This window comes from Condylura cristata, unplaced genomic scaffold, assembly GCF_000260355.1.
Source record: "Condylura cristata isolate star-nosed mole 26May11 unplaced genomic scaffold, ConCri1.0 scaffold00025, whole genome shotgun sequence".
Classification (NCBI taxonomy): Eukaryota; Metazoa; Chordata; class Mammalia; order Eulipotyphla; family Talpidae; genus Condylura; species Condylura cristata.
Genome location: NW_004567126.1, coordinates 23,575,657 through 23,588,566, shown reverse-complemented (window position 1 = coordinate 23,588,566; position 12,910 = coordinate 23,575,657). Strand labels below are relative to the sequence as shown.

Here is a 12,910-nt window from a genome sequence, read left to right as displayed (position 1 = left end):
ATGAGAAGAGAGATAGGCCAGCGCCTCTCAGGTCCCTGGGGGGCTGCACTACCTCCAAGAGGGGCAAGTGCAAGGCTTTGCTCTGGACAGAAGGCCCTGCAAGCAGGCACCCCCGACTGCCACTGCCCTGTCCTGAGCAGAACCAAAGCTGAGATTTGGAAAAGCCAAAGGAATTTGCTGAGAAAAATACCTTTTTTTCAGGATCCCAAAACATGCTTTGGGGTGTTTCATTTTCACCCTTCATTTTAATTGATATAGATCGATTCAGACGTTGAAATTAAGATAATGAGGCCTACATGTGCTCGCTCCATAAATGCGTGCATGCATTCTAAATATTTGTGGGAGAATAAACAGTGTCTGCTTGCAGATGTGCCTGGCAGGAGGAGTTTAGGCAAATCATTAACCCTTCTCAAGCTAGCCTTGTTTTTGTCCTCTGTAAAACAGGATGAAAGATCCCTTTCCCCTGCCTTCCTCCCCAAACACTTAGCCATCATTACAATGTTTATGGAGCTCAAGCTCTGTTTGCCCTCTGCCCCACGGCGCAGGGAGCAGCACCTCTGAACCCCGCAGTGACAGCCCCTGTGTGTCTCAGGCTGCACCCTCCTGGCTGAGTCTCGCCTAATTGCTTTTTTACTCCATGAACTGTTTTTCTGTGCTCCTGAGACCTTGGGAGAAGAAAGAGCCAGGACCTGCCACTGTTTGGGGTTTCCACCCTAACTGTGGGTGTGGGGAGGAAAAGCAAAGTAAGACACAGCTGAATGAGGCTCAGGGTGTCTCCCCAATACCTTGGGGTACAGGCTGGGCTGTGCCACCCGGCGGGCCGTGTCCTCCTTAGCACAGAAACCCCTGCACATTGAGCACAGCATAAGGAGGTGTCTGGCCTCCCGAACTCAGAAACCCTCTGTGGCATCTGTTGACCAAAAAGTTGGCCTGTCACCCCACGGAGAGATTTTCGACAGTGGCCGGAGGTCAGGTTTGGGCTCTGTCCTGCTCAGCTCCCGACCCTGCCACGATACCCACAGCCCCACTGCCCACAGGGGCCAGCCGGCTCCCCAAGCCCCCATTTCTCCTCCCAAAACAGATGATAAATTCTACATCTACCTTTTATGTGTTTGTGGAAATTAAAGATTAAATATGAAAAACACAAAACACGGTGCCCAGCATGTAGATGCAGAATGAGAATAAATGCGACTTAGATTATTTCTTGCTGCGTGAGAGCAATTTGCCCGTAAAATCTCTCATAATCCCTTTATCATGTCTGTATTTCTATTAATAAATCAAAGAAGGGAGCGGATATCTCCCTCAGCATCTCTGTATCGTCCTTATAATAACACCTTAAAATATATGCATTTGCATTTATATGAACACACATCTATAAGAGAGACACGTCTGTGTACACACGCACGCACACATATTCATGAACTTAATTTATCTCCTTTCTCTCCTTCACCTTCTGTGCCCTGTCTGTCCCTCCTGTTTCCATAGCAACCTGGCCTCCTCCTGCCCTTCCAACCACAGAACCAGATAGTGAGTACTAGCTGAGCTGAGCAGCGCTCGGTCAGATCCTGCTCGCGTGGAGCTGACTTCTGGGGCACCGCACAGCCCGTGGTTTTAAAAGCAACAGTTGTGGCTGCATGGAGGCTCCTGAGCTGGCGTGGTTCCCCAAGCATGCTGTCTGCTTGGCCCAGAGAGCAGAGCCGAGCACCAAAAGAACTAGGGAGATTCTTTGAAGAATACTCTGTGCGTGCGGAGACCTTGCCACAGTTATCCTCAAGTGAAAAATAGGAGAAGTCAAGCAAAATGCTGGGGGACAAAAGAGCACATCTCCTTCCCGGCCTTTGTTGTTCCTCCCCTCTGCGACACACGTACACGCCTACCCTAACGCAGATGTAGCTGAAAGACTGAGAACAAGGGAAAGAAAAGGAAAAATGGCTGTGAGGAGAAAGGGAGGAGGGGGATGCGTCCTGCTTCTGACAGCATGCTTCCCTGTGTCTCCCAGAGTTGAGGGAGACACAGAGCTCAGAGGGAGGGAAACGCCCTTCCCTCTCCTCTCGGGCTCTCTCGCTGCCAGAAAAATGATGGTCCAAAAAGGGTTGACCAGGCTCTCTCATGTGTACGTGCAGAGAAGCCACAGGAAAGTTCTGGAATTCTCCTGGAGAGAGTGTCAGGAGCCAGAATGTCTGGCCTCTTCCCTCGTAACTATTACACTTCCCCTTGACAAGTTCCCAGCCAGCCTTTCTAATGCCCAAGGGAGCAGAGCTTGCGTGCAAAGGCCTTAGCCCCCCTGGGAAGTCAGCTGGCATGTAGGTATGTGTGAGCCCACTATCGTGTGGGGATTTTAGATAATTCTCTTTCTGAGTGCACAGAGGGACACACGCCCCATTGAGAGGTAGATGGAGTGCCAGGGAAAGCGGGGGCACCCATTCCAGCCTCCACTCCCGCTCCCTGGGCCAAGGTGTCTGACACATAACTGAACGGAAAAGGAGAGTTTCCCCTTTGTGTGTGTTGCATGAAATGGTTTTCTTTTCCTGCAGAACACAGCCGGGGTCTGCTTCCTTGGTGTTCTCTCCGTGTGTGTGTGTAAGTGTTTGTGTGTGTGTGATGAATTTTAATTCCTGAGGTTTCATTTTGTCAGCAGCACAGAGCGGGTGACAGTGAACTGTGCTGGCATGGGTTTCACTCAGATGATGGCGGACTCTGTGCATTTGGAAAGGAATGCCACTAACTTTCTTTCTCTAACAGTGATGCTTTTGCACCCCTCCTGTCATTTTTAGGGTGTCTCCTCTCAAAGGAAAACACCATCTTGGATTGAGATTTTTCCTTTTGGAGGAATTAGGGATTCTCCCCTAACAAAAGGGTTGGTTTGGAAGCAGCAGACATCACTGCTCATAGATGAAATGCTCAGTAACATTCAAAAAGAAGAAAGTTTGAGTCTTTTTTATTTTTGAACCACTTGACAACTGGCTCAAATTGTAGGTCCCAGTGGATGGGATTGAGAAAAGACAGTCACAATTGGTAGTTACCAAGGACATATTCTTCAACAGAAGGGAAAATGCAGCACATGTGAACCACAGTGGAACTAATAGCTGAGTGGCTGGAAGTATCCAAAAGCCACCTATCCTCAGTCAGTCACTCCACAGGTCTGAACATAAATTATGGCTCCTACTTTTGCTTGTGTTTTGTGATCCACTTATAATTATGAATGAATGAGGTATCCTAACTACCATCAAAGGAAAATCTTCTCAGCTGTAGGCAGTCTCTGCAGGGCACCCTTGGATGGAATGTTCCAGAGTCTGTGTAGTGTCAGGCAATAAGAAGCACACAGATAATAAGAAGCTGTCAGCTCACGGTAGCAAGGGAACTCGTGCCTTGGCTAACGCACGTCTTCCAAAGTATTTTTAGATAATAGTATGCTTCGGGCACACAGATACCCTCACCCTCCTTCGCCGCCCTTCTTTTCCTTGAACCTTAACTGGCAATCCCAAAACTTCCCTTGGCCTGTGGATGTCGCGGTGGGAAACCCTAGCTTCCTTTCAACAGCAAGGTCATTCGGAAACCAATTGGAACATAAAACATAGGGCCAGAAGAAATGTAAAATCTCCAACCAAGGAAACTCTTTCTTTCATTGTACAATCAAATTTGTGACTCACCAGTGCAGGCACAAGTCTAAAAACAGTAACTGTGCACAAATGCCAGTTGTGTTTAATGTTACTCTCTGAGTTCAGCAGACTAGGGGCTCCATTTCTGTTGTTTCATGTGGCCAGAACCATTGTCTACACCACTGGAAGAAAACCCATTCCTTTCTGCTCACTTCCTTTATGCCAAACTCATAAGGGCTTCCAGAAAATAGGGGTACAGGGAAAGGAATAGGGCTGGGGAGGTGAGACCAGGTCCACAGAGGCTCTCTCTGGCCTGAATCTTCACACCTCGTTGAGGAATGCCCTTTCCCTTGGTTGCACTGAAAGAAATTTGAAATGACTTTTCTTAATTTAATACAAAATTTGTTCTTGCAGGACACAGTCTATGTCTTAAGGCCCTTGGGAGCTTTTCTGGGGACCCACATTCTCTGTCACCTCACCTGTTTCCCAAGGATGCCAAGACATTTCTGGAAGCTGTGAATAATAACTGGCTCTTTATTTCCCTTCAACAGTCTCCTCGATTGACTCTCACATCCGGGCGCTGACAGAGACACCTCCCCATTTGTGAACGAGTTTACACGCTCCTTGATGTGTTAACGTGCAGTGTGGCAACTGTATCTAATGCTTACGGGTGTTGTTAACCAAATGCTCTTTATGATTTATTATTCTCCTACTTCTGGGCAGTTTTACTGTTCCGCTGATGTTTCCTATATATGCTGCTAATTTAATTTGATTTCTCCTTTTATTTAGTCTGTGATTTTGTTGTTGATTTTTCTCCCTGCCCATTGTTTACATCAGTTTTTAATTTTTTTGTATTTTCCATGTGACCTCCTCCACTTTCCTTTCAACCAATCATGTGCGTGCGTATCATGTGACTTTGTCATGTGGCTTGCATGGTGCTGATGATGTCGTCCACGCTGGTGAACAGAAGGTAAAACTCTTTGTTCTGATTAGTGAGCTAAACCTGGGACCACAGCCTGGTCCCCACTCATCTCTCCCTGTCTCAGATTTGCTAAGTGAAGCCGTTTGAGAGATGTCCTCTTGTTCTCCATTTACCTCCAAAAAACATCATTCTCTGCAGCCTTGACATACCAGTTTGATACCTTGGAAGCCTGTGGTTTGGTATTTCACTTCAAGAAATGTGGTCACGTAAACTACTAGCTGTAATCAGACCACTTTAGCTGCAGCACGGTTTGCAAACTTGAATTTTAACCAGCTAGTCCCTAAAAAACGATTTCCTGGAAAACAGTTTTGTAAGTTAGCTTAATAGCATTGTTATTGTTGTTTAAGTTTATCCAGTAGATCTAAAAACCACAGTTGCTCTGAAATGAGTCACATGCCTGTGAAAGTCTATCTGTTTGCAACATCACAACACTGCAGGAGAAGTGTATCAATTGGAAAGGTTGGCTTTGCCTAAAACCAATGAGAGCGCCCCATCAAATTCGTGTACCCGGAGGACATCCTGAAGTGACAGATTTAAGAATTTGGAATTGGAGCAGTTTGGCTGTGATTGCTTCAGGGTCACTTTTCAAAAGTGACCCTTCCCTCTCAACCCCCTCCACCCCAGACACAGGGGGAAAAAGTGGGAGCAAAAGTCCTTTGGCAATACCCTCCCCCCCGCCCCCCACTGCAAATCTCCATGCATTCAGGAACCCTGTGATTGACCCCTGATATTTCCTGACAGCAAGGAAATAAAATTATAGAGCCTAATGAAGTACATAGTGGTGACAAAATAATTAGTGAATATTGTGACTGTCACAACCTTGTGAAAACGTGTCTCACATACACAAAGAGAAAAGGAAGCTTCTGCTCTCAGCTTCCCCCAGTAAAAACAAACACTAATTCAGACCTGCCCTGAGAGCCCTGTGCATTCCCTTCTCCTCTAACTGAAAATGTTTACTCCAAGTCACAGCCTGAGACAGACGGCTGCATCGATCACGAAAGCTAAACTAACACCGGTAACTGCCCAGGGTCCCCGTGCATGCCAGGGGTCCCCCGTTTGACCCTACTTCTCTGAGAACTGATTGGGCGACATCCACAGGAACAAACCATCTTCCACTGTCTCTCTCTCGCATGTTCTTTGTTCCTGGTCTGTCCTTTTGTTTTGTAGTCCCTGTGTGTGGGCCTGTGCCATTCCCTCTCACTCACCCTCCACACTGGCCACCTCTGAGCATGGAAGCTTTGCGGATATGACCACCGTGCCCCAAGCTAGTCCCATTTACAACCAGACTCCCGGAGGAGGGCTGGGAGCCCGCCTCGCTTCCCAAAAGGAGGTGCTTGGTATTTCCATAGATGAGCAAAGCAGGAATGGCCCAAGGATGGGGGACCTGCCTTTAAAAGAAATGATCTTAGTCTGTGACCAGGCAAAGATGGAAGGGCTAAGATTGTCTGAATTCCAAGTCCCTGCAAAATTCAGTTTCACATCTCCCTAAAGGCGACCAGGTTCTTTTCAGACCAGAAGTCATTGCTGAGAAACTGCTGTTTTGGGGGAAAAGTTTGCCTGGACCTTCTCCCTGTAGTCGTCAGTGTGAGCAGTTGTTAGATGGAAACCCACTCGTTTCTTTAAAAAAAAAAAAAAAGTTTGGCCATTACTATGCAATGCTGTAATTTAAAATGCAGCAAAGCACAATATAACAAGGTAGAAACTAATTCACACCTCTGAAGAGGTACCTATGCCAGACACTTGAAGCAAGGCAAGAAATGTCTGAAGGTGTTTCCTGCAGTGAGCCTAGAAACAGACCTTAACAGTGGTCTTGGCTACCAGCACAAAAAAAAAAAAAAAAAAAAAATTTAAAAATGTGGCCACGTATAAAAAAACACCAAAAGATCTATTAGACTTTCCAATGTGTGATTACCCTCATCAAACCAAGACCCTGCACATAGCCAGGCCTCTTCTGCCATTTGCAAAGGGACAGGCAGACAAAAGGTTATTCAGATAAGCAGCCAGCAGCAGGAAATGGCCTTCATAATGAAATCTAAGGGAATAAAGAGATTTGAGTAAATAAAATTCTAGGGGAGAGAACAAAGCTGTATGGACAGTTACCAGGGTCTTTCTCTGAGCCTTCGTTGGACTTAAGAGGAGCTGGATCTGAATGAGGCAGGGGTATTTAATTGAGCAGGGGGTGCTTCTCCCGACCATGGGTTGTATGCCCCACAAATGAGAAACCCAGCACCTCCACCCCTCCCCCACATTGCCAGCGCCACTGAATGCTGCCTGCCCCTTAGTGTTAACTGAAAGGGGGGTTGGGGCAAAAACAGGCCTTGCTGCCTTGCCCCAGGGCACTGGGCGCCTGAACCTGCAGGCTTTTCCCTTAGTGCTTCCTGACAGCAACACTCAGGTCCCCGTCTCAGGAGCCCCCAAGCAGTTTGCTGTGTGACCTGCTACGATGCCCCAGTGCCAAAGCGTATTTCTGATGGATGGATTTCTGATCGATGGCACCAGCACACTGCACGGCCTGCTCCCTCCAGGACCTAGGAGCAGCCTCTGAGGACTCTGTGTAAATGGGACTCCCCTCGGCACAGCACGTGTGTGCCGCACCCCACCAGTGCGCTGCACGTCTGAGCATGCTCCCCGCTCCCATCCATAATGACTTTTTTTTCTTTAGCTACTGACACTGGTGCTAGGAAATGCCGATTTGTGATGAACTAAACACTTTAACACCCACTCTTCCTTCTTAGATTGAAAACATCACTAACCATCCCCTCCACACCCTCCTTTTTTTTTTTTTTATTTTATTTTTTTTTTTTTTTGCAGCTGTATCTGGATTGCCTCGGTCTCTGGCAGGTCAAATGAGACTTTTCACCAGGGGCCCCACTCTAATTTCCTTTATTCCTAGAGACTCCCGGCCCGGGTGGTCACAGGGCAGAGAGCTAGTGGGGAGGGATGGAGGGAGAATGATGCGTAGCAGCCTGAATCCTGTGGGCAGGGACAGGGCCTTTGCAAAGTGCCTGTTTCCTGAGGGCTCAGCAGCGTGAGGTCCAGGGCCTCCCTGGCGCCTCATCCCTCTTTCTGATGAATCCAGCGCTCATGAAATAGTGTTCAAGATGTGCGCGCACACCCCTTGTGGCCTCGGAGGCAGGAGCCGAGTTAATTGCTGGTGATAGCAGTTATTTCTGTCCTAACTTCCTCGGCCTGGATCAGCCCCATAACCACAAGCCATACCTTCGTGGTCATATTTTCTTTTTAGGATGATGAAACACAGATAATTGATCAATTAATCTGTTGGTGTTTTCACGACACCCAGGAGAAGGGAATTGGTATTTCTGTGGTTCGGTCTGTCAGAGTTCATTAGATGCTGTCTAATTTGCACACCATGCTGCCATTGGCCACCCCAGCCCACCCCCAAACACACACATCTATAATTCCTGAGAAAAATGAAGCTGGGAGGGATTTATGGAGTACATAGCTCTGTGCGTTTGGCCACAAAGAGCTTAATAGGCTTCCTCTGTAAGAGCTGGGAATTGGCCGTGCCCATATCCGCTTGTTCTGTACCCCAGTATTCCCTGGGGCCAGACACTGCAGAGGATGAAGAAGAGGCAGCGATTAAAACAGGAGCTCAGGAAGAAAGGAACACTACTGCAAGACTTGATTTGGGGGGACAATGCATAAGACAAATAAGTGTCCATCAGGCACTACTGGCTGCCCTTTGGGGCTGTCAGAGGCTACCTCTGCACCCCTAGAATACTAAGCCAGTAAATTGCAAAGGAGGTTAGGTCACATTTGCTCAGTTTGTTTGCACCTGGGCATAGAGCTCTGTTTTCAGGAAGGAGAACTAATGGCCTAGTAACTGGAAATCCCGATGCCCTTAGGTAGTTTGCAAATCCCCTGTGGATCAGTCAGGTTTCTAGCTTCTTGTCATTGTGAACATTCCTGATTTGGAAAAATCAAAGAAGCTTCATAGTTGAACAGCTCAGTGATGCATATTGGAATTTTAAAAGCAAACAACACAAAGAGATTACACAGGTTTCAAATTGCTTGTAAGAAATAACCAACAAAGGGAGTGAGAGTTAGGATAAACAAAAGCAACAGTATTTTTAATGCCTGGCAACTCTTTTTGGTCGTAAAAGTGAAAGATGCTAGTGCAGCCTCTCCATCTGTAAACCTGCACACTGGTTTATCCACAGACACCTGAAACTGCAGCTGTCTGTGGCACAGAAAGCAACGTGGATGGAGCTAGAACCCAGGGCAGGCTTTGCAGAGATGCCTACTGGCTCCTCAGCATTTTATGCAGCAGGTACAGCTCTTGGCTCTTGGATATCTTTGAGTGAGAATTAGAATATTGTTTACCTTCTACAAACCACAGATACTATCCAAACACCCTAGACTTGCCATAATCTGTTTTGTGGATTTCAGAAATCCAGCAGTAGTTTTCTGAATCCAAGGCTTCTGCTAACAAGGGCAAGGAGCTGATTGGGGTTTTAGGGTGTAGGAGAACAATAATTACAAGGACAAGCCAAATATATATATACATATATAAAAGTTACCATTTCCAAGGGGGATTTTCAGGACCTGCCTGTAATGTGTCTCTATGGCGCATTTTTTTATTCCTTGCATACATGATTTGCATTTTTCTGGAAAGTACCAGGATGGTCTGATATTTCACATTTTTTATTAGCAAAGTTTGTTTTTAAGATACAGCTGTGTTAGTCTTTACATAAAATATTTGGAGGTAAAAATATGCCTCATGACTGCAGCTAAACTGAGTGAGAGTAATTAACCCCAGGGGTTTTCGTGAAACAACCTGCCTACTGCCGCTGAATTGCAAACCAACCTTTACAAATAATTACAATATTGGGTGTGCTGAAATTACCCATAATGATTTCAATCAGAGTGGCCATCTCAGAACACAGTACACCAAGGGATCCTCTATATAATCTGTTCTCCTACAGGGTTAGAAAAGCAACAGCCCCCTGAATACCCACCCATTCCTTAACATCAGTCCCTGCCTTGCCAGGTATGGCTGGAAGCTTCTTTTCACACATGCTTAGAAAATGGCTTCTTTTTACCCCATTTTAAATCTTAAAAAGTTGGCCAGTAGTAAACATTAGAAAGCGAATAAGACAACTGATTAAACGAACAGTACTTTTCCACACTTCTGTGTATTTACAGCGAGTGATATAGAGAGCCTTAAAATGGGTCAGAATCTCTGTATTGGCTGACCTTGGCCCTTGCACGGAAACACACTCATGGGAAGAGTTCTGTTCTGTACAAGGACCTTACCCTTTCTGTTGTTGTTGTTTAAAGAATTGATCACAAGGAAGTTTTTTCACCTGGCAAATACTCTTCTTCATCTGTGAAGCTTCAATACCTAATAGACAACCGGAACTCTAGTAGGTATTCAATATCGAATTTTTAAAGACCTCATACCTAAAACTGTCTAAATGTTTCACCAGAGTATTAGGTGATATCAAATATTTGAAATTCCATGAGAAAATGACACATATCAGAGTAACATGGCAGTCATGCCGATAAAATGACAGGACATTAGAGGGTTGTCCCTTCGGTGAATGTTAGAACTATGACTGTGGTGCAGCTCAGTTACAGTTTTCTTGGAAACAAACCCACAGGTAGGAGAGGAGTTTCCTCATGACTGTGGTTTCTGCAGAGCACTGCTGGGGGAGGGGGGGTTGACCTCATGTCTTTGAAAAGGCTTGTTTGAGATAATTTTTTAAAAACTGTGAAACAACTGTATGTCAGAGATATAGAGCTGCTGATCTTGGGGTGTGTTTCCCTCAATTGGCTGAACATCCTGTATTTTGTGTTTCTTGAATTGCTATAATAATAGTCAAGGTCTTGATAGAGCCACGGATTAGTGCCATGGATTAGCACCCACAGATTAGTGCCACCAATTAGCGCCCATGGCTTAGTGCCACGGCTGCCCTGTGTACTGCCACACACGAAGGACCCCTGGAGCACATCTGGCCCTGCGGGAACATCTGGTTCAGCCCTGATACTATGTGATCAAACGTGGAGGCTGAACCTCTGGGCCTTCCCCTTAGTACTGTTGTGTAGGGTCATCACCAATGTCCAGAGGTCCTCCCCCAGTGCTGAGTTCAGTGTTTGACGGTTATGAATTCAGCTGCTCAAATCTGGAGAAAGTCTTTGGAGGGTACACAGAGCAGCCCCAACAGGTCTCTACTCCTTGCCCGGAGACCTTGGAAGAGGACTTCTTCACGATAAAGGCATTAAGACAAGTAGATAGTAGATACAGATAAAGGGCTTAACTGAATACTTGTCTAAGCCTTTGGCAAGGACTGCTGGCACCCCTGGTGAAAATTCCCTCTTTCTTAAGGCAAATAGACTGTTGTCCACAGAATCAGCTTTGAGTTTCTGAGCACAGAGAGTTACAGCCATGATCATATCCACCTCCCTTCAGTCTCGGGTCACCAGCCATCCCACTGGCCTGGGACCAGGGCGTTTCCCAGAGCATAGTACTTGCAGGGCTCACTCCTGGAAACTTCCAGGCTAACCAGGATGAGCTGGTCACCCTACATCAGTCAGAGAATAGAAGTTAAAGCTCTGCAGTGCCTCCCTGTATATGCTCCGCATGGGTGAATCTGCAGAGATCTCCTTGCTGTTCTCAGATAGACTCCACTTGGAGTTTCTTTTTATCATGGGTACTTATCACAATAAAGGCATACGACAAGTAGATAGTAGATAAAAGATAAAAGGCTTAACTGAATACTTGTCTAAGCCTTGGAACAATTCAAGTTCTTTTCCAAACGAAATTTAAAAGCATGCATACCTTGACATTCTCTAAAAGAAGTTTCTAAGTATTTTCCACTAAATAGTGGTTTAGAAATGGGACAGGTCTTTGCCTGAAGCCCATCCATCTTGTATTATTACTTTTCTTTTCCTTGATTACCGATTAAAGAAAACAAGTAGCAAGCATCATTTTTCTTAAATACTGTATCTCTCAGACATCACAGTTATGCCTTCTCCCTACTGCGGCTTTTGTGTGCCCCTCCGCCCCAATGACTTCTCTAACCTAAATGTGTAGCCGAATCCCCTGCACTCCTGACAAGCGTCCAGTGTTGTTCCTGCTGCTAGCTGAAGCTGAGTAGGGGGCTCTCGGTTCACTTTCTCTCTCAGCTTCCTCCCTGCCACAAAGGGCCCCTTGGGCCACTTTGAGATTCCCACAACACAGGTTTCCCCCACTATTCGGAAATAGGACATGCCTGTTTGATAATTACTTGGTCGGTTATCTTTGAGTTCGGAAACATTATTACCATAATTAATGGGCCTGAAAAAAATTCTTGAGCATTCTCCAACCCAAAAATATTATCTAGCAAATCATACAGCTACATGAGGATGTATGAGGCTCACCTAGCAGTAGCCTTCTCATAAGTGGCCAAAGACACACTTTGGGGTGGTGAGAGCCAAAACCTGGTGACAAGCCTCTCCTGGCTCTGCAGTAGCATGTTGTGGCTCTGTGTTCCAGATCACAAGCCAGGGTGACCCACCCAAAGGGTAACTTTTATAGGCTCCCCAGATTTTCTACCTGAGGTCAAGAAATAGATACAGAGATGGTCCCTAAAGGAAGTGCAAGTTTCCCAAGTGTGTTACACCTCCGTTTTAACTTTTTTTATCACCTGTTCTCTCTCACCTCATTGCTTTCAACATTAACTAATGAAATAGTTTCTCTTAAAATAAATTAAGCAAAAGGCTGCTAAGCGTCACTTCCTACCAGGAGCCAGGGCTGGATACTCAGGCATTTGAGCCCTAAAAGCAGGATACTTCGAGGGAAGTTGCTGATATTTAATCACAATTGGAAATTTGATTCTTAAATGAATTTAAGTATTAAAATTTAAGTCATGAAAGGCTGGCCACAAATTGCAGCATCATTCCAACCCCAATAGGCATAGACCCTGGGGATGAATCATTCATACAGGGGAGAAACTGCTGCTTTTAAGTTTTATGTCACAGGTGTAAGTTTTCTCCTTTTAAATGTTAACATGTCCCATATTTCAGATTGTTCCTCAAAATGTAGTGAGTTCATAAAAGTTCAGTCTGTGGGTATAAGAGAAGCCAGAAGGGAGTGCAGATATTGGGGAGAGATGGAGGAAGGAGAGGAACTCACTTCAAAAATGGTTAAAAGGACCGTGCCGTAACAGGGAGTGTGTTTCCCAGAACACTTCCCCCCAAACACGCCCAGATTGGGCTAAGTCTGAGACATCTCACTGGAATTCAGAGTTTCCTGGGTTTTGCCATTTAACCATTTGAATTTCTGAGAAAGCAAGAAAAGAGTCCGACACCACCCCAGCACTCTCTC

At 45.9% G+C, this 12,910-nt stretch overlaps 1 protein-coding gene across 17 annotated transcripts in view; it reads left to right on the top strand.

Moving 5' to 3' along the window:
- The window catches only part of NCAM1 (neural cell adhesion molecule 1), a 277,215-nt gene that overhangs the window by 246,245 nt on the left and 18,060 nt on the right, over positions 1-12,910 (top strand). For 9 of the 17 annotated variants that reach the window (XM_004689257.2, XM_012729542.1, XM_012729540.1 and 6 more), the window contains one exon: positions 4,567-4,569. The exons of the other annotated variants lie outside the window; for them this stretch is intronic. In XM_004689257.2, coding sequence (XP_004689314.1) covers positions 4,567-4,569 — 3 coding nt within the window. The remainder of the gene's footprint in view (positions 1-4,566; positions 4,570-12,910) is intronic. 17 annotated transcript variants of the gene reach the window in all.